Below are 20,660 nucleotides of genomic sequence, written 5' to 3'. Positions count from 1 at the left end.
ACTGAAAACAGTGCCCCGTCGTACTGGTATACTGGGAAAGGGACCGATCTAGGGAAAACAGGCATCATGAACCAACATGTTTTGTAGAGAAACTTGGCAATCATCTGACTCCGAGCGACTCTATATGACTAACAGCTTACACAAAAGATATTGATGTTGCGTGCTTCCATGCCATTACCGCGTGTCTGGTAGAGCTAACTCCAAGGCGTATCTAATAGCACCGTTTTATTTTGCTGATTAGTAAAGACGAAGTGTTTATGCGACTAATACATTTTAAGACGATAATTAATCCATAAAGAGAAGCTGTGTAATTTGGGGAAGACGATTTGAGTCAATTTTTACCTATCTGCTCGCAGCACCACATCGTCTGATGTCATGGTTAGTCAAGGCTGATAAGCTGTTCACTGTAAGAGTCAGTGCGAGCCCTTCCGCCTACAGAAAAGGAAATATCACGGGTGAAACAGGAACGACCGATAAGACCTCGTCCAAGCATCTGGCCGAACTCCCGAGACTAGTGTGTGTCAAACAGGGGAACTAGATCACTCCGCTAAAGCCATAATTCGATAAGAGTGGAGACGCTTGTCACAATGTCATCGAAGGGGGCTAATGCGATGACATCTGAGGAAATGTGGCTCTTATCGATGTGCCTGAACTCGTTATTAATTGAGCTTGCAGCCTTGTGGCGAACGAAGCATGTCCTCTGGCCATCTTTTATGCCAGTATGACTTCATTCGAACTGTGAAACCTGTATAAGCCACAATCACAGATTCGATGTATTCAGTACACTTGATGGAACTACTTAACTATGTCCTTACCGGGCGGTTGTTGTTGACCTTGACCAGGCCCCAATGGCGTTTCGTGACTTGTGATGTCCATCTTTAAGAGCCAATAAACTTTCGCCTGTTTCACATTTACTGGTAGTTGGAGGGGCGGTTGGCAGGAAGCGGCCCTAGCGGGGGGACGGCCCCTACTGAATAAGCTATGATCTTCAGCCATCTCTCTGCCGCCCAAGCCTCGGTATTGATAGTGACAATAAATTGTGCCAAGTCACGTAAGTGAGGAGTAACTGGCAACCAATGCGCTACCTTCAGAAGACGGTATGGTATGTTGAGTACTTGAAGTGAGGTCCCAACGAGGCCAATAATATTACCCAGCGCCCTTCCTGTGCCGTTTTCAAGATGCCACTTGGATCCCTTCCACGTCAATGCTCCCTAACCTCAGGTTTTAATACCCATGGTTTTCTTCATCACCCTTGGAAAACTGCAATAATCCTCTGTATTATTTGTCCTTGTTATTTATACTCTTTCAATCCTTTCGCTTAACTGTTCTATTTCTCTATCATCGCACCTTGATAGTAATCGCTTTGCCCAATATGCATCCTACGCAAGAGGTCATCACCGATACCAACAAGTCTCCCTTAATAAAGGTCTTAACATTGATGTTTCTCGTCATATTCCTCTTATCATGCTCTGTCCGCATAGGAACCAAGATCCTTATAACAAAAACCCTGAGTGTCGATGATATTTTTACCATCGCTGCAACTGTATGTAGAGGCCTAATAGCGCGGTCCATGATGCAAGATCTCTAACCATCCTGCGCTTATGCGCGAAGCTTCAGGCCCTTGCAATTGGGCAGTCTATCGCTACGATCATAGGGTGTGATAATGGACTGGGAAAGCCAGCTAGTAGGCTGGACTCCAGCGAAATCGACATATTCTTCAAGGTAGGTATCTCAGCTGCAGTTCGCAGAGCCATGGGCTAAAGATCTGACCGAGCCTATGAATATAGAGCCAATATGCGGCCAACACCATGTTCGTCGCCTCCGTCTTCTGTTGCAAGGTATCATGCACGGTCTGTCTCCGGATGATAAGCCGAGAAAGCCAGAGATGGATCGTTCTTGGCTTTGAGGCCGTCATTGGCGGATGGGGAGCGTCTGCCCTTATCATCAATCTTTTTCAGTGTGAACTACCTACGCCATGGATATACGCCAATGATAGAAGATGTATCGACCGAACCGCTTTCTGGACTTATTATTCCATTACGAATATCACCACGGATATTGGTATCATTATTGTCTTTTGCGAAACCGTTCTGAAAATCCAAATACCATGGTCTAAGAAGATTTTTGCTATAAGCGTTTTTGGCAGTCGAATCCTGTATGTTTTACTCCCACAATGGTGATGGATCTGTCTAGCTTGCCTGTAGCAGAAGGCACTAACAACGACGGAAAAGTTTAATACCTGCAATTGCGGTTCAAATCTACCTATCCAACAAGGCATTTTCTTCCACCGATCTCACCTTTGCGTACTGGGAAGCTGCTATCTCTTTACAACTGGTCCAATGCCTCTCCATTGTCACTGTTTGTGTACCCAGCTTTAGGCCCCTTTTCAACAGCCTGGAATCCGGCCAGATTCGTATTGACGACCTGCGACGACAGGGCAAGTCTAGCAGCAGCAGCTACCCGAGTGATATGCCACAATATAGTGGATATAGGTCAAGTCAAATCAGCACTTTCGGCACCATATTACGGACAACGAGGTCCGCTGAGGAAGCAACTGTGACCGAGTCGCGACTTAGAACAATACACGAATTGACTGACTTATCCAAAGGCAATCGCATGAGGAGCTATAAACTGGCGATGGAGCAGAAGAGAGATACTTCACACGAGCCATGCCGAACGAGTCATTCAAGTGAAATAATACTCATCCAGCAAGTATGTTAAGTTGAGGTATAGAGCCTTAATGAAAGTACTTTTGAGCAATATTGGAGAGAATCTCTCTTTTCCCCGGCTGAAAGAGTGAGACTCTAGCTCCTACATAGGGAAATAACATAGACTAGCACCATAGGAGGAAGATGGTCAGGAGACTGAGACCTTGGGCGCCATGTCTTGTCGACATCAAGACCGATTGGGAGGCTATAGCGGGAAGAGAGGTAATTCAATACGATGCTATGCAGGGGGCTAAAGTGAGAGTTGTAGTTAGCTGTGAGTAGATATATAATCTGAGTATAAGCTGCAATGCCTTGGCCAGCTTAAAATGGAGTACCCTGGCTTATTCAAGGGTTATATAATACCAATTACGGCGGTTTAACCTATCGATAAAATTGGAAATCTACACAAACAGCAAAGGACAATCTCCGCAATTAAACAAGAGGAGTTACAGCGATGTCAAGTCTTCTTACCAACTCTCATACATTTAGGTGGCTTAGACGGGGTTTGATGACTTCTTCAACGCTTCTCGGCAGCTTTCAACCACCCATTTCAGGCAGAGAGCGCCAAGTGAGGGGTGTAATGGAAAAGATTCTGCCTCTCTGCGACCTGTTTCACGAAGACGGGGTTTTCTAACATGTAAAATAACAACGGTTTGTATTATGTATCCGAAACCCTAAGAGCTATTGAATGTCTGTGCAATGGTTCCTAGTTGCTAGTTGGTGGTTGTCTAGGGCGGCCTGTGGAAGTAGATCTGCTTTTGCAGGTAGGATTGACGGAGTCGGCGGATCTCGTCCAGGAGACAAAAATATCTTGGGATGCCTGATGAACTCTTCTGTTGGATGCTGAATTAAATACTTGTGATAGGGGTATGATGGGGGGATGTTCAACCTCTAGCTTATTTGTTGGACAAACATGCCTATACCTCTGGGGTGCAAATCGGGGATACTACAACACATAAATCGATATCGTCTTTTTGAATGACCTGACAAATTAGAAACTTTTTTTTTTTAACATCATTTATTCTTAATGAAAAGAACCACAAGATCGACTACTGTAGAAGGTTTAACAGTCTCGTACAGGGTAGTCGCACAGTCCTCCCTCTCACGGATTGCGGATTTCGCGGACTGCTCGGCCCGCGCCCCGAATTGGATCTTTTAGGCCAAACAGCGAACAGGGAATATTATACTATTAGAATTGGGAGCCAATGCCCAATGCAGGCATTGATTCGAGCCATTCGCTTGATTCTGAGGCTGGTGACGACGACGATGCATAGCCCTTAACAAGTGGGTATCTTGTAAGACTAGGGGCATGCTTTTATGACCAGGCTGGAGGTTTACCAGTCTAATGGTATATGATAACCTGACGGAATGAACACAGTTGAGACCTCAACAACAGAGCTACACCAAGACATTAGCTATTACCTCAAAACAACATCATGCTTTCATTTGACATCAACAAATACTCGCAGAGGCTGATAGCACATATCCAGCGACTCACGCCGAACGTCGAAGTTGGTCTCATTCTTTGTGTTACTACGGTAGGTTCAGCCACTGCTATCGATGGACGAGAAAATTTTCTCTCTGACCCATTTAGCTTATTGTTGCCATTCCTGCTGTTATTATTTATCGACTCTATTTCCATCCTCTCGCCGAGGTCCCAGGTCGCAAAATCCATGCCATTACAGGTTTCCTTACACAATGGAAGAGTCACATTATAGGTACTTGGCTTCGAGAGGCAGCTCAGCTTCATCGACAATACGGTCCCATTGTTCGAATCGGTCCGAATCATATAGCCGTGGATGGAAGCATCGGCTGGCCTCAGGTCTACGGTCACCAGCCTGGCAAAGCAGAGTTTTCCAAATATCCCAACTTCATCTTTCCGGGTGATGGAATGAGTCTTATCGGTGCCCAAAAGGATGATCATCGACGTCAGCGACGCCGCCCTGGTTGAGCAACAGAGCGTTATCCTACAGTATATTGACCTCCTCATGAAACAGCTAACACAGCGTGTCGAGTCAGGCGAGCCGATCGACATTGTGACCTGGGTCAACTTGACAACGTTTGACATCAAAGGCGACCTTACCTTCTCCGAGAGCTTTGGAGGTTTGAAATCTGGTGGCTATCATCCGTGGGTGAAAGAATTTCTTCGATGGCATTCGAGGTGAGGGCATGATGCGCTTGATGGACAGATATCTCCTCCTCAAGCCCTTCATCCTTGCGATTGGATACAGGCACATTCGGGAGTCTATGGAAAGCGCCGAGATGTCTATGGAAAAGGCCAAAGCACGCGTTGCCCTCGGTGAACAGCCATTTGAGGGGCGGCGAGACTTCATGACTTACATGCTCAGGCGAGGTAAGGATGGCGTGACTGCCATGAGTGAGACAGAATTGCTAGTCAATTCATCGATCGTCATTGGAGCTGCTAGTGAGACCACTGCGACTGCTTTGTCAGGCGCCTTCTTTTACATTGGCACACACCCGCAGGTTTACCGCTATCTCGTCGATGAGATTCGTGGCGCCTTTACTGACGCTAGTGACATAACACTGAAGAGTACAGCACAACTTCAATATCTACATGCGTGTATTGAAGAAACGTTGAGGATTTACCCGCCTGCTGCCGAAACACCACCAAGAGTCTGCCTAGGAGCAACAATTGGCGGCAAGTATTTCCCCAAAGGGGTAAGTTGACAATACCTCTGTCCTTCTTTCAAAGGTTGATGATCTCTAGACTGTTGTCACTGTCTATCAATGGGCTACCTTCCGAAACCCTAGCAACTTTGCCGACCCCGACTCATTCCGATCAGAGCGGTGGCTTCCCACGACGCACGCTCTTTACGATGAAAAGTACGCAGGTGATAACCGCGCAGTGTTCAAGCCTTTCAGCTACGGCGCGAGAGATTGTATCGGCAAGAATCTTGCTTACGCGGAATTACGGGTCATTCTTTCTCATATTCTTTTCAAGTTTGACTTTGAGCTTAAGCCTGGTCAATCGGATTGGCATGAGAAGCAAACATCCTTCCTTGTTTGGGATAAAGACCCTCTGAACATCACTCTGAAGCTGCGACAGGATGAAGCATCAATTTCTTAGGAGCGCATGGGTATGGATAGTGTACATGCCTTTTGCACGAACACATTGGGTAGAAGAACGCGTTTCCACTTATTTCTCAGTTCGATGTCTATTATGAATCTGCACCGCGCTGAACCAGTAGTGCCTTGTGAATAACACTTAAAACAGACTTCCCCGCAATCTCGCATGATCTAGCAATATTAATGCAATTAACAAAGATAATTACAAGGTGACAAGTTGACCATGAAAGGTACCGAGCTCTTTGTCTTGGAAGTCCCGCAGCTTTTGGGAGTCCTTCCCTTACTCGAATTGGCTACTGGCTAGTGTTTTCAACATGGCGGAGCTCTTGTAATCAACTTTCTTACAAACAAGTTAATCTCTACCTTGCTAATAAATCTCAAGTTCACTTCTTAGGATACACCTCCGAATAAATTCTGTCCAAGTCTTCTTTAAACTCTCTCTCAACCACTTTCCTTTGTATACTACCCTTTGCAGTTCTTGGTAGTGCACCATTAGGCACGACGATAATAAGTCGCGAGTCGAGGATACGCTCGTGTTTATATCTGCGCTCATGGAATGCGCTAATGCGACGCAAAATCTCAGCCTGCAATTCATCGTGGCCCTCGATTTGTTTGGCCTCGACAAAAAGCGCTGGTGAAGGTCTGGCAGCTCCAACGACCACCGCGGCGCTGATGAGATCCTTGCCACACGTCTCAAGTGCGTTGTTCTCAATGGATCGCGTATCACAGCGCAGCGAGATCTCCATCTTGATCCAATCGTCATTGCGGCCCTTGGAGATGTAGCGGTCTGGTTCGACTTGCAGAAAGACATCGCCTGTAATGAAGTCACCTGTCTTTTGGTCACAGAGCGAAGGGTGCGGACATTCAGGCGCATATTTGGGAACCACTAGTTCCACAAGCTTCCCACTTGATGCACCATTAGCGGCATTGCTGGGCGCACCGCCGACAGTGTCATCTGGCGCGACGGAGATGGGTCGCATCTCAAATGTTGATTCAGGCCACATCCGCAATAAATTCCCCTGTCGCCCCCCCACGCCAATCAACATACAGCCAACCTCTGTGCTGGCGAAGAGGTCGACTAGGTTGATACCCTGCTCCCGAGCCCATGCTGCTTCAGTTTCCTCCAGTGGAAGTCCACCACAAGTGCAGGCATCAAAGCTCTGGAGTATGGCCAGAAGCTCGGGGTCCTTGCGAGCTTCTTTGATGACGCCGGCCAAGAACGAGGAAAACATGTTAAACACTGTCACTTTACACTCCTTAACAATTCTCCGTAGCTCGGGAAGTGAATAGGGGAGTGACGTGGGTAGGGCCATGCAGGAGCCTTTATTGACGTATGAAATGAATGCGAGTGTGCTCGCGACATGACAGAAGCTTCCACTATATTGGTATGTTAGTCGATGCTGACTTCGATAGTTTACTCGCTTACCTAGCCACAATAGTCTCCTGGTATTCGGCTCCTGGACCCCGGAATGTAAAGTGCTGGGTTTTACGAATGTTGCAATCCAGCCACCTAGTCGTTGCAGGAACCAGCTTCGGTTTCCCAGACGTAGATCCAGAAGAGTGCAGAATAAAAACAATCTCGTCACCCGACGTGGGGCTCTTGACTTCAGCCAGCGGGGACTGCTCGACAGCCAGACCGAGGAAATCAACAGCAGGAAATGTGGAAACATCTTCACCCCCAGACACGGCAATCGCCGGATCATGGATAAGACCCTTTGCTTTAGCTTCGCTGAGGAGCTCTCTGACCACGGTGTTGCTTGTTAAGTGAGCCGAAATAAGCTGAGGAACGCATCCAGCTCTGGATATGCCCCATATATGCAGGAGATCCAGGTAAGTAATTCCCCTCAGCCTCAAAACAGGTCAGTGACAGTGTCTGGCGGTTCGAGACTTTTTTACTTACCATAATCCGATGACTGATCCAGTGTCAATTCCCTTTTCTGAAAGCTCACGGGACCAATACTTGGCAGATTGCTCAACGTCATGCAAAAGCTGCGAGTAGGTGATATCCTTCCATCCTTGGAGCTCACCGTCTGATGAAAGCTGTGGTATTTTAAGGGCCGGGAGCAATGGAGTGGCCTGAGCTGTTTTCTGCAGTACCGTGAGATGTGTCTTATAACCAGCCATTTTTAAAGTTTCCAACGGCAGATGGAGATTCAGTAAATAAGATATAGTATAGTTATGTTCAGTATAAGCGTTGCATGTAATTTGGTTGATAGTCGAAAAGCATCAGAAAAGGAGGGCTTTCTGGTATTGTGTTTGGGTATTATTATACTGTTTCGCTGCCCGGGATTCACGGACCCGGCTGCCATAGCTAAGCCTCCTATATACGAGTAAATGAGGACTCCGTAACCTCCGTAACCAGTAAATGTCATGGACGGTTTCATGAAAAGCGTAATGTGGGTCACTTGTTTTGCTCTTGAATCGGATATGGTTAAGATCTGCATTTTAAACCCTCCGGCTACCACGACGTTGTATTGGTAGACAACTGCCGAATGGAGCTAACTTTCACGGCTTGGCTAGCGGTAGCGCGAGTACTGTGCCTTCGTTCATCTTTGTGGGATCCTCAACTCGATGAACTTGAGTGACTTGGGACAGAATGTGTTCTTGGTCTCTGATGAATAGTATCTGATGGATCAAGGGCAGATAGTGTAGTTAACAATCCTACCTAAGAAGTTTTAATTTTTATTATGTTAATCCGCCAGAGTGGTCCTGGTTAGCTTCCGGGCTGTTTTTAAATCAGGATATTACGGATAGCATCGAGCCACTCGTCTCGCTGCCGAGGTAACTATCGCTTGACATGTGAAAGCCCTCAGCACGGATGTATAAGGTGATGTATGAATAAAACAAACCTTTGATCAGGATGGGTACTTAGCTTCTTTACCTGCTGTAATTCGCTCATATCCCATTATTAACAAGTTATATATATGAAGTTATGTATACCGGATATGGTGGGGCTATGATCTAGCTTACTCTGCTGCCTAGGAATGCTACCCTTGGGGACTAGATTAACCCTTAAGTGCGGCAGTTAACCTTACTTTAATTGGGTATTAACCATACTCGCGTGTTCAGCAATTCCGAGCCGGTAGCCTACCGTAACATAGCCTTACCCCACCGCTCTAAACTCTATAGGCTTACAAACCCATATGTCACGGCATTTCGGAAATACCGGTAGTAGGGTAAATGAGACATGATTGACAGACCTTCAGAATGCAGGTGGATCGTATGGCTCTCGTTATGGCAAGATCACTCTATGGATGGGAGGATCAGTCCTGAGAATGCCACTCAACATGTCGCTGTTGTGGGAGCCGACGTCCATGAGTATTAATGCAGCTGTCCTACATGGCGTCGATGCAAGCCGTAAGTAATAACTTCTTGTAGATTATAACAGTTACTTACGAAATGGTTTATATATTACGTCTTAATGTGTTGAGAGCGAGGCATAAGAAACAGCACAGGACCAGTTGCTGATCTGTCAAGGGGCTAATGACAAGCCAAGCTACTATAATATTAATCCTTATTTCCAGTGATATTATTTATCACAGATTATAGCCTGTATCTAAATGATTTGTTTTCCCGATCCGTCAGATCCTCTAAACCGTGACTGAGGTTAGGAGAACCATAAGTCGTATCGCGGTGCTTGTTCTCCCGATCGAATAACCATCGAAGTGCAAGGGCAGCAAATACACAGACCGTAAAGCAGATCATAATTCCGGTAAATGATTCGTCATAGCGAGGAGCAAATTTCCTATGATAATCAGCATACACGGTCATATGTGTGGAACAACCGTAGTCCACTTACGCGTCAAACATGAGAGGGCCGATGATGTTCCCAAGACAGTAACCGATAAACGTTGAAGCAGCATACACAGCCTTCTTAGTATGCCCAGCAACATTGGAAGTCCCTAAGCCGATGCACTGAACCCATGCAGAGGAGAAGAAGTTCACAAGATAGAAGCCGATGATGCGTCCTGCTTTGTTGGAGTCTGGAAGTTGCCAGATCAAGGAACAACCGAGAATGACAGGGACACATGCCCCAGCGATGACATACAACCTAGAGTTTGGAACCTTTCTGCCAATGTAGCCTGAACCGAGAATACAAATGAAGGCGAGAGCTCCAATGGGTAGGTTGAGCAGCAGTGAAGTAAATATATCAAAGCCCATATCCTTAAAGACAATAGTTCCAAACGTTGTGACGGCGCCGGAACCCGTGCAGGACACGATAGATAGAATCATGATACCCCAAAGTCGATAGTCAAACAAGGCCTCCCGAAACTGGTAGGGCTTGAAATGTTTGTCCTCAGTACCGGCATTGTTTTCTCGGACTCGCTCCAGGAGAAGAAGGCGCTCGGCTTCCGTAAACCCCTTGGCATTCTGAGGGCTATCGGGAAACAGCCACCAGAGGGCAATACCCCAGGCCAGAGTAGCGAGTCCAGCGATGATATACATCCACTGCCAAGAGTTGAGAGCGCCTCCCTTGATATGGCCAAGTCCGTAATTGATTAGTGGTGAGATGAGAAGAGATCCTCCGCTGCAAGAATACCACCAACTAGATCGTGAGACCTGCTCCGAGTGGGTGTACCAGAGGCCTACGACGAGCATGAAGATAGGTGATACACCTGCCTCGACAAGACCAAGCATAAAGCGATTGATAAGGAGACCGGTATAGGACGTGCAGGCTGGTGTGCAAAGGATGACAAAAGACCATATGATGCAGATAGCCGTGCAGACGATTCGAATCGGGTAACGTTGGGCGAGGAAAGAGGCGGGATAAGTGCCGGCGATATATCCAAAGTAGAAGATAAGGGAGACCCAAGAGTATCTGATGCCAGTGGTGAGTTTCAGGTCCTCTCGCAAACCGAAGATGGCGGCCTGGCTGAGGATGGCCTTGTCGTAGTATTGCAGGGCGTAGGTGAAGCAGAGCTTTGAGAGTCAGTTTCAGTCCAAGTAAGTAGGGAGAGTCGACCTGCCACAGGCATCAGCTTCCAATCGATCTTTCGAAGCAACTTTCTGTTCGTCTCTTCATCAAGCTCGAAGCTGGTTCCAATAACCGAACTAGGAACAGTCTCAAGATTGGCAGCGGATACTTTGCTGTGAATACTAGTCTTGGAGCTTGCCTCATCCTGCTGGCGTGTCATTGTCGTGATCGAAGGTGGCATGTGTGGTGGATAATTCGAGGAGTATGAATAAAATATGAATGCAGCAAGGATGATGAAAGAAGGATCTCGCCAGATTGTTTGTCTGAGCCAAGCTGAGCACAAGTGGACTGATGTTGTGGGTTTATATACTGAATGGTAGATGCTTCAATTGCACCAACCCCAGATCATCTACCCCGGATCTCGTCACATCGACTGAATATGCAGCTGGCAGTGCATTACCCCACACAGCCATAAACCCACAAGACGAGTCGCATCAGACCAATCCAACGGTGGAATGCCGCAGCGCTTACGGTCCGAAGACTCCATAAATATCCGAGCCGGTCGGATATCGAACCGGCTAGTCTACTCTGGGAATATCCGAGACCGCGGCTTGCCAGTGGCCTCGGCCCCAATTTCCCCAACTCAATCATCTCCGAGTTTAAGCACAGAAGTGAAACTCGTAATCACTTGTGTATTCCTCTTAGTGGCACGCGAAAAAGGTACCTTCTGACTTATCGTATGAGGGTTTCTCCATCACTATTAAATATTTCAAGATTAACATTACACTTCCCAGGCCGCATTTACTCATTAATCAAAGACTAAAATGGTGATCATATCGACCATTTCTTCAAGCTTGTCTCGGCCGTCCTTGCTAGCTCTGTCAAGGCAATGCACCGCTATCCGTCAACCTCTTTCGTCGGCAAGATATGTTTCTTCCAATGTGCGGTCCAGTCGGCAGAGACATCATCCTCTAGGGTACTTCCTGCTAGGACTCGGAGTCGCAGTGAGCGGCTTGGTCCTTGCACCGTCTATAGGCATTGATTTACTCCGGAAAACAGCAGAAGACACTACTCCCAGGTGGAGGGAAAGTGACAGATCACCCATTCCGGCTGTAATGTCATATGCGGATAGGGCAACTATGTTAAAGGTACGCTGATATAGAGATTTCAAATGCAACTAAATACGGGTTGCTGACCACTTAGGCCGTCAATGAGATACGTCAACTACTTGGGAAAGACATCGTGAGCGTAGACTCGGATGACCTCGAAGAACATGGCTACTCAGAGTGGTCCACGTCAAATACCGATGTACGACCAGTGGCAATTGTCCGACCACAGACGACTGAACAAGTCTCGAGTATTGCACGTATCTGCACCAAGTACAAAGTCCCGATGATTCCATACGGGGCTGGATCCAGCGTTGAAGGCAATTTTAGCTCCCCTCATTCCGGAGTATGTCTCGACCTGTCTGGCATGGATAGAATCGTGGCGTTTCACCCTGAGGATATGGATATCGTGGTCCAGGCTGGTGTCAATTGGACGAATATGAATGAAGAGATCAAGGATACTGGACTCTTCTTGCCGCTTGATCCTAGCCCGACTGCATTGATCGGTGGCATGATAGCTACTAACTGCAGTGGTACCAATGCTATGAGATATGGAACTATGAAGGATTATGTTATTAACCTTACAGTAGTGCTCTCAGATGGATCGGTTATCAAAACTCGCCACCGACCTCGGAAAACTTCAGCTGGCTATAATCTCACAGCTCTCTTTACTGGATCTGAGGGGACATTAGGTATAATCACTGAAGCGACGCTGAAGCTAGCCATAATTCCGGAGAAGTTTTCTGTCGCAACAGCTACCTTCTCGACAGTCAAAGAGGCGGCGGATGCGGCCTTTAAGATGATGCGACGTGGAGTGCCTCTCGCTGCCCTGGAAATGATGGATGATGTGCAGATGAAGGTCATTAACCAGAGCGGCGGAGCAGGTGGAAGAGTATGGGATGAATATCCTACCCTTTTCCTAAAGTAAGTAGCACGCGGCTGCTATTTATCACTGAAAGAGTCCGAATGCTCACCAATATGCAGATTCTCAGGCTCTCAGAACGCAGTTCAAGACAGCATCAACTTGACTAAGGAGATCGCAAAGTTCAGCAGCTGTCGTTCTTTCGAATTTGCCAAAACGGAGGATGAGATGCAATCGCTTTGGTCTGCCAGAAAACAAGCTTTGTGGGCAAACCTTGCCGTCCGACCAGAGGGTACTCAGATTTGGTCCACAGATGTTGCCGTACCTCTGTCTCGAATGGCCGAGCTAATCGGTAAGAGCATGGTTCCTCTGACATTGGCATGGACTTACACAATAGTCACAGAAATCTCGAAGCAAAGGGCCAGCCAACTTGGACTCTTCAACAGTGTTATGGGACATGTTGGTGATGGCAACTTCCATCAGGTTGTTATGTACAACCCAGATGATAAGCAGGAACGTCAAGCTGTGTCTGATTGTGTGGATGGGATGATGGCGAGAGCACTGGAGATGGAGGGCACAGTATCAGGAGAGCATGGGATCGGATTGGGCAAGAAGGTAATTATTTTACTGCCTGACTGTCTGGGGTTCAGCTAACAAAGGAAAGCATTGCCTACAGAAAGAGCTCGGTCCTGCAACTATCGGCATTATGAAAGCTATCAAAGACACCCTTGATCCCCAGTGAGTACATGATGACATCCGCTTAACGTATCGTGAATATATGCTAAGGCTCTTATCAGTTGGCTATTGAACCCGGGTAAGGTATTCGATCCATGAAGAAAGATGATTCTTGCGAGAGATTCCAAAGTCTGTATTTACTTGACCGTGGACCTAAGTGTTGAGGGATGGAGTATAAACGTTATAGTCAGGATAAATAGATATAAGTATCCAAAAAATATGTATGCACTTTACAAATAAAACTAAGCAAATTACTATAACCATCTTTTCGCTCGCCCTGGGCTGAAATGCATACTGCGGGTAAGAAGCTCACCGTACTCTGGAGTGAAACACTGCCCTAATCAGGCTAGTCCGGGCAAGCTGCAGGGAACATCACAAGGGGAAGTGCGGGGTTTGAGTTGATCCAACCTGTTCTGGACAAGCCCTTCCCCGGATATCCAGAATAGCCGGATCCAAGAATTGTGTCGGCATTGGAGATGCTTCCAGCATCATTCACACGTACCCTCTCCCAGTAGCCAAACTCCGAAGCATACGGCCAACTTCTCCAAGCTGCAGTCTGGCAGGCGTTGTCGTGCGGGAAGCGGGTGTAACAATGCTCGGATAACTCCAACATGACGGATCACAACGGCAACGACGGCTGGCAGGGTCCGCAGCTTGACTTCGTCCCCATCAACCAAGCAGACTCACCTCCTGAATCTAAAAGACGCCGCGCGTACTTATCTTGCGAGCGTTGCCGCAGGCGCAAGACCCGCTGCGAGCCGACATCAGACCGGAGGCAGCCGTGTAAGCGATGCTCAACAGACAATCAGCCTTGTGAGTTCAGAGCGTCGCGACGCACCAAGAGAAAGCTGTCGCTTCCAGCTGAGACCCCTGAGCCAGTGTCGCGTCACAATCATACGGAGACCGATCTCGAAATTCCAACTTCAACACCACTTGCGCCTCGAGATGTTCCAGTTCGTCCTCCCAATAAGGAAGGACATGTGGATGACGGACTCGTCGCCGACTGCTCCCAGAGTCCAAGGACCCCAACTGCATTAGACGCAAGGGAAAGACTTATTTCTACACATATACACAATGCATCAGATGCCCTAGACCTTCTGACATTCGCCGCGAGCGGTAATCACGCCTACAATAGCCCGTCTGCCACGCCTGGCCTCCAAAGCCAAGCTTCATCTATTGCCCCTCCGACTGTTATCTCAGATCCATCCCTCAATCTAGATAGAGCATGGAAAAGCTTTTCACTCATCAGAAAAGGGATTGTATCGAAGCAGGAAGTGATGGACTACCTAGGTTTCTTCTTCGATCAATTATGGCCGCTGAAGCCAGTCGTACCGTCTTACTACCGCGATATGAGCACTTATGGACAACTTGTTGCTGAGGAGCCTCTTTTGGTAGTCTGTCTCGTCACGCTCTCCTCGAGGTACTTTCCACTGCCTGGAGATCATGGCGAAATCAGGTCCGAGCGAATACACTGGCAAACGTGGAGGATCCTCCAGCGATCCCTGCAGTCCGTCATGTGGGGGTCTACCACGACGCGCTCTCTTGGAGCGATAGCGGCGATGCTGCTTCTGATAGATTGGCATGTGAAGGCTATTAACAACCCGACTGACTTTACAGAAGGAGAAGATGAAGCTCATGGCTATGCCAATGGTGATGGCTTCAAGCTTTCGCCCAATAACACAGACTCACTCACTGGACAGCGACGGTATGGGATGGTATCATTAATGGAAAAGCTGAATATTGTATCTCCAGCATATCGGAGCAATAAGATGTCATGGTAAGCATTTCGCATGCCTTGTTGACTCTATCTCAATAGAGTGCACTCATGACTGTGGAATAGGAGTCTTCTTTCCAACGCTATTGCTTTAGCCCACGAGGGCTGCTGCTTCCAGCACGAATCGCTTGGTTCCAGAGTCGCTTCCTCCAATCTGGACTCTATTAAAAAAGAATGGAATGGTCTCCTCTGTGTGTTCATATACCTCGCAGACGAAGGCCTTGCGACTCGACTAGGTCTAGAGCCACTATTGCCAGAGAAGTCGAGACAAGTAGTCAAAGACCGCTTCGCAACGACATTCGCCGAGTCTCTACTGGACAGTCATCTCTGGGAAGGCTATTTCGAACTCTCTATAGAGACTCGAAAGGGAAGAGAATTTTTGCACTCATTGAAAGCCCGCGGTGGATCATTTTCCGACCTAGACCTCGTCCCTCATTTGGAACGCCTGCGAAGAGCCCTGCAGCGTTGGAGACGGCAGTATTACCATCAAGATGGTACGTTCAAGAAACGAGAAAACATACCTCAGCTTACAATTCTCAGATTTCAATTCGTTATTAAATGCATGTCTTCTGATGGAGTTTTACTATATAAGCTTATTTTGCTTTGCTCCAGCAGCACAGGCCATACAAGTTGGATCCAGAGCCCTGCCGCAAGAAAGGCTTCAAGCCTTGTCTGAGTTTGAGGATCAGGCAACACAGGCCGGCCACGCACTTTTATCTATAGTTGTGGATTTCCTGAAGCCTTCGGGGCTGATCAAATATCTACCAGTTCGATGTTGGCTCTTCATCGTTGCTGCGAGTCTTCATCTGCTCAAGGTACATTGCACATTCCAAGCAGAACCATATCCCCATAGATGTCTGACAGGCATTATACACTAGGCAACCCTTGCACAAACCAAGAACATAAACCGGGCACATCCAAATATCTATCTTCTACTTCGCGTTATCAATGCAGTCCACAGTGGCTCCCCTGATGATTCGCATATGGCAATCCGATATGCCAAGTTCCTGGGCATTATGCTACAGATAGCTCTACCAGCCGCGTCGGGCAGCCCTGATAGAGCATCAGGAGAAGAAACAAGGGAAGACAGTGATGGTGCTGAACTTCAGCTGAAAGGCGGCTTCGAGGATGCTGCCTATGCTTGCACATTTAACAATATGGCAGTTGAGGGAGTTGATGACTGGAATGCTTTTCTTGACTTGGACTTGGCTCCAGATCTTTTCATGTGGTGGGAGTCTATGTATAGTTGACATGCGTTCTATCGTTTTCAGTTCTTATACTATGGCTTTGTAGTAGTAAAATTGCCAGTGCCTATAATATCACCATCCTCCTCCTTACCACTCTGTGCCCGGTCAATGCGGAACTGGCTTGTCTGGAACAAGCGGGGGAGTTTCGTCTCCTCAAATTGAGTCCCTTGGGATACCATCCGAGCCAGCTCTTTGGCTGCCAACCAGATGACAGGCATGCCGTGTCCATTAAACCCAGCAACGATGAATTGCCCATCCTTGCTGGGAACTTTACCAATGTGTGGATTTGAGTCATATGAGTAACCCATGACGCCGGTCCAGATATTGCTCACTTTGGCACCAGTATCTTCCCAGCCCCGGTAGGTTCGCTGCATGTAGTCTTCGTAGTAGTCCTTTGCAGAGTCGATAAGGACACTGTCGTCCACGTTGTCATACCACTGTTCCTTGAAAGGCCGGAAAACAGATGCAGCACCACCTACGATGATGCTACCATCGTGTCGAGGGATAAAGTACGAGAGTGTGTTATCCTTGGTGCGCGTGATGTATGAGTTGTTTAATAGCGGCGCCGTGGTTCCCTCTGGGACGGTGATACGACAGCAAATACCCTTACAGGGGATGATGTTTTTGCTGTATTCCGGGAGAAGCGCTGAGACATAGGCATTGTTAGCGTGGATGACCTTGCCTGCTCGTATCTTGCCACGAGGCGTTTCGACGATGAACGAGCCGTCACCCGAGGGGTCTGGCGTCACGGAGGTGACAGGTGTATGTGCCTGGACGTTGACGCCTGCGGTGAGGAGTTGTCTTGTGAGGTGCATCAAGAATTTGAAGGGCCACATGGTCCCGGCCGTGAAGCTTGCGCATGCAACAGCGCCTTTAACACCGCAGATCTGTTATATAGATGGCTTGGTCAGTAGCTATCTTCCTCAACGTATGTGGTCCCCACACAAAACAATCTGGACTGGTATTCGGGCCACTTACGCCTTCTACTTTGTCGCCTGTATAAAACACAACATCATCCATATACTCAAAGTTGTGAGACACCATTGACTGGTAGACGGCCTCTGCTTTCTTGGCTGAGTCCTCGTTGCACCAGACATCAATGGATCGGGTAAGAGTGAAGTCGCAATCGATCTTCTCTTCATCAATGATCTTCTTGATGGCGCGCAGGTTGGCAATCTCAAACTCGGCAATCTCAGCGCCAGCGCGCTCGCCGGCTCGATCTATGTAGGTGGGAATATGGCCGTAGAGGTCTGGCCTACAGTGTCCGCCGTTGCGGCCAGTGGCGCCAGAGCAGATACCCCTGGCCTCGAGGATGCAGATAGACGTGGCGCCGGCATCGCGGACGAGGTGGTGCGCTGTGCTGAGTCCTGCGAATCCAGCGCCGATGATGACGATGTCGCTGTAGTCAAGTAGCTGCTCTGAAGAGCGGTGGTCGCGGAGCTCAGTCACATCCTGTGGCTGCTGTTGTTGCCAGAAGCATGGCGCTGGGTCCGGCACGGGCATGCATTTGGGCGTACCGGCGGTGCGAGGTGTGTTACCATTTGAGATGGCCATGTTTGCGCTGTAATGTGATAAAAGTTTGCTTACAGAATCAAGATCAGTATCTCAGGTATGTTATGTATGGAGGTTATCTGGAGGCATACACTGTTCTAGTTTAGCTGAACTTTATTTAGAGGATTGTGCTATCGAATTCGCTCGGGTTTGTCAGCTTTCGTTGTGGAATGGTTGTATACGGCAAGATAGACCGGACTCGGGGTCCACCGGGACGGCATTACCCAATTTGGGTAAATGGTTCCGGCCCCGGTTGACAATGCCGCTAACGCTATATCGCTCACCACAGTGGGAGTACCATAGCATACAGGATTACAGGGCCCTACACTTTCAAGGAGTCAAAGACAGCCAATCTGACCTCAACGCGCTCTCATATCTCCATAGCCGGTCGACCCCGGGTCTGATCTGCAGCTATCACCCTAGCCAGAACTTCCCCAGACCGACTAGGATCCTAGGCCTACCTTACTGATAAGCCGTGGCCAATTGTGGCAGACATAAAAACGTTTCGTAATACGGGAAACAAATGGTCAAGATCCTCCATTCATCTCGTTTCTCAGAAGACACAGAAGAAACCATCTTGGCTTGGCTTGACTCGGTTTTCTTTTTTCTGCTTTGCTTGCTTGCTCACTTGCTTGCTTGTGCAGCAGTCTCTAATACAACTCCTTTTCCTGTCTTGGCAGAAGCCAAATGTCAACTCACGACGCTTCGCCCCAACTTCTCAAAGTCGACGCTATGCCTTCGGAAAAGGAACTCTGTGGCCCTGCAACTGACACGCGGCGGGACAGCGATGTCGAGAATATAGCTGGAACGGTCGTGGAGTCTAACGAGCTCAGGCAGGGTCTACATCAACGACACATTCAGATGATTGCCCTGGCAGGCACAATCGGCACTGGTCTGTTCCTGAGCTCCGGGCGAGCCATTGCCTATGCTGGTCCACTCGGTGCGTTCCTGGCGTATCTGATCATTGGCTTGGCTGTTTCGAGTGTCGTCTGCGGCGTTGGCGAGATGGGTGCTCTGGCGCCTCTCAGTGGTGGTGTCATTCGCTACGCCGAGCTCTTCTGCGACCCTGCTCTTGCATTTGCCAACGGATGGAATCAAGTCTACTCGTACATGGTCTCCATCCCCGCCGAGATTGTCGCGGCGGCCGTCATCATCGAGTACTGGGTCACCATCAACAGCGCCATCTGGATCACCGTGCTCGGCATTCCCATGATTGTCAGTTCACTACTGGCCGTGCGCATCTACGGTGAGCTCGAGTTTGGCTTCTCCATAATCAAGATCATGCTCATTGTTGGCGTCAACATCATGGCTCTGGTCATTACCTGTGGTGGCGGTCCAAAAGGTGAGGCCATCGGCTTCGAGTACTGGAAAAGCCCCTACGGGCCCATGGTTCAGTACCTCGGCATCGCTGGGTCTCTTGGCCGGTTCTTGGGCTTCTGGAAGACGCTGAACAATGCGCTTTACGCCTACTCGGGCATAGAGAACATCACGCTGGCGGCTGCAGAGACGAGGAACCCTCGTCAGTCTATCCCCATGGCTGCCCGACGTATCTTGATCCGCATCGCCCTCTTCTACGTCGTGACCATCTTCATGATTGGCTTGGTCGTCCCGTCTACGGACAAGAAGCTAGTACCATGGACGGGAGACGCTTCCATGTCGCCGTTTGTCATTGCTGCCCAAAACGCAGGCATCAAGGTTGTGCCGTCCATCGTCAACGCTGTCGTGCTCACTTCGGCCTGGTCAGCGGGTAACTCCAACATGCTTGGCGGTTCCAGAATCCTATACGGAATGGCATCTCAAGGCCAAGCCCCGTCCATTTTCCTGCGTATTAACAGATTCGGTATTCCCTATGTCGCTGTTTCCCTCTATGGCCTGTTCATGGCCCTGGGATACATGACCCTGTCCGACTCGGCTAGCACAGTCTTCACCTGGCTGCAGGATCTCGTCTCCATCTCTACCCTGGTCAACTGGATCACCATCTGCATTGTCTATTTGCGATTCGTCTACGCCTGCAATAGGCAAGGAATCAATCGCCAGAAGGAACTCCCTTGGGCCGCTCCTTTCCAGCCCTATACGACCTACGCCTCTCTTGTCTTGTTTGTTCTGCTTTTCTTCACTGGCGGCTTCACGACCTTTATCCATGGGCAATGGGAGATAGAGTCGTTCATTTCAAATTACTTCAATTTGCCCTTCACTCTTATCATGTATTTCGGCTATAAGCTCTGGTTCAAGACCAAGGTCATTCCATTGGAAGACGTTGAACTTCGTCATTTAATCGATCGTTATGAGAATGAGCCAAGGGTGGAGCCAAAGCCTCGGCGCGGGCTGGCAAGACTGAACTTTCTGTGGTCGTGAACGTTGGGGGGTAGCGGGAGAAGCTTTGTGAGATTTTTTGCTGTATTGGCTTTACACACGTGGAGCTCTTATATGCTCGAAGGAGGTGGTCGCTTTGACGTAGTGTAGTTGTTATTTATTTATTATTAGTGTCTATGACCTACCCTGTACCTCATATGCTGCAATCTAAGATTCCCTATGTGCGACTTCGAGTGTCAGTGTAATATGCATAAGATTTGCGAATTCCATTCTCTTGACAATAATGGGGATACGGTTAGGTATGACATAGCAGAGAAACAATTGCTCCAGACTCGCATCGATGCGCGCAACCATGGCGCAGA

General features: G+C 48.4%; 8 protein-coding genes across 8 annotated transcripts; 5 read left to right on the top strand and 3 right to left on the bottom strand.

The window, feature by feature from the left end:
- Window positions 1-1,372: 1,372 nt before the first annotated feature.
- On the top strand, window positions 1,373-2,721 carry FOBCDRAFT_243052 (uncharacterized protein; the record flags this gene model as incomplete). Its single annotated transcript, XM_059610508.1, has 4 exons — window positions 1,373-1,543; window positions 1,618-1,722; window positions 1,788-2,155; window positions 2,232-2,721. The coding sequence occupies 4 exons, from the start codon at window positions 1,373-1,375 to the stop codon at window positions 2,719-2,721; spliced, it is 1,134 nt and encodes a 377-aa protein (XP_059465692.1).
- A 1,423-nt stretch (window positions 2,722-4,144) lies between these two features.
- Window positions 4,145-5,796, top strand: FOBCDRAFT_278659 (cytochrome P450; the record flags this gene model as incomplete). Its single annotated transcript, XM_054706655.1, has 5 exons — window positions 4,145-4,246; window positions 4,303-4,636; window positions 4,728-4,836; window positions 4,898-5,387; window positions 5,437-5,796. The coding sequence occupies 5 exons, from the start codon at window positions 4,145-4,147 to the stop codon at window positions 5,794-5,796; spliced, it is 1,395 nt and encodes a 464-aa protein (XP_054562630.1).
- Window positions 5,797-6,178: 382 nt separating this feature from the next.
- Window positions 6,179-7,919, bottom strand: FOBCDRAFT_278658 (uncharacterized protein; the record flags this gene model as incomplete). The annotated part of the gene is made up of 3 exons (XM_031187556.2): window positions 6,179-7,172; window positions 7,222-7,644; window positions 7,696-7,919. The coding sequence occupies 3 exons, from the start codon at window positions 7,917-7,919 to the stop codon at window positions 6,179-6,181; spliced, it is 1,641 nt and encodes a 546-aa protein (XP_031034821.2).
- Window positions 7,920-9,338: 1,419 nt separating this feature from the next.
- On the bottom strand, window positions 9,339-10,930 carry FOBCDRAFT_142834 (major facilitator superfamily domain-containing protein; the record flags this gene model as incomplete). Its single annotated transcript, XM_059608148.1, has 4 exons — window positions 9,339-9,540; window positions 9,595-10,067; window positions 10,119-10,715; window positions 10,766-10,930. 4 exons carry the CDS (start codon window positions 10,928-10,930, stop codon window positions 9,339-9,341), a joined length of 1,437 nt encoding a protein of 478 aa, XP_059465691.1.
- A 604-nt stretch (window positions 10,931-11,534) lies between these two features.
- On the top strand, window positions 11,535-13,512 carry FOBCDRAFT_142944 (uncharacterized protein; the record flags this gene model as incomplete). Its single annotated transcript, XM_059608153.1, has 6 exons — window positions 11,535-11,822; window positions 11,914-12,740; window positions 12,801-13,030; window positions 13,082-13,293; window positions 13,343-13,416; window positions 13,476-13,512. The coding sequence occupies 6 exons, from the start codon at window positions 11,535-11,537 to the stop codon at window positions 13,510-13,512; spliced, it is 1,668 nt and encodes a 555-aa protein (XP_059467795.1).
- A 512-nt stretch (window positions 13,513-14,024) lies between these two features.
- FOBCDRAFT_297750 (uncharacterized protein) lies at window positions 14,025-16,437 on the top strand (the record flags this gene model as incomplete). Its single annotated transcript, XM_059611917.1, has 4 exons — window positions 14,025-15,190; window positions 15,254-15,681; window positions 15,728-16,002; window positions 16,066-16,437. The coding sequence occupies 4 exons, from the start codon at window positions 14,025-14,027 to the stop codon at window positions 16,435-16,437; spliced, it is 2,241 nt and encodes a 746-aa protein (XP_059467794.1).
- FOBCDRAFT_167148 (FAD dependent oxidoreductase superfamily) lies at window positions 16,412-17,995 on the bottom strand. The gene is made up of 2 exons (XM_031187560.3): window positions 17,413-17,995; window positions 16,412-17,321 (listed from the first exon to the last, which is right to left on the bottom strand). Exons 1-2 carry the CDS (start codon window positions 17,986-17,988, stop codon window positions 16,467-16,469), a joined length of 1,431 nt encoding a protein of 476 aa, XP_031034825.1. The 5' UTR covers window positions 17,989-17,995; the 3' UTR covers window positions 16,412-16,466.
- Window positions 17,996-18,717: 722 nt separating this feature from the next.
- Window positions 18,718-20,340, top strand: FOBCDRAFT_188686 (amino acid permease/ SLC12A domain-containing protein; the record flags this gene model as incomplete). The annotated part of the gene is made up of 1 exon (XM_031187561.3): window positions 18,718-20,340. The coding sequence occupies one exon, from the start codon at window positions 18,718-18,720 to the stop codon at window positions 20,338-20,340; it is 1,623 nt and encodes a 540-aa protein (XP_031034826.3).
- Between the last annotated feature and the right edge of the window lie 320 nt (window positions 20,341-20,660).

This window comes from Fusarium oxysporum, chromosome VIII (genome assembly GCF_013085055.1).
Source record: "Fusarium oxysporum Fo47 chromosome VIII, complete sequence".
Taxonomy (NCBI): domain Eukaryota; kingdom Fungi; phylum Ascomycota; class Sordariomycetes; order Hypocreales; family Nectriaceae; genus Fusarium; species Fusarium oxysporum.
Note: the sequence above shows the minus strand (reverse complement) of the source record. Positions and strands in the feature narration are given on the sequence as shown.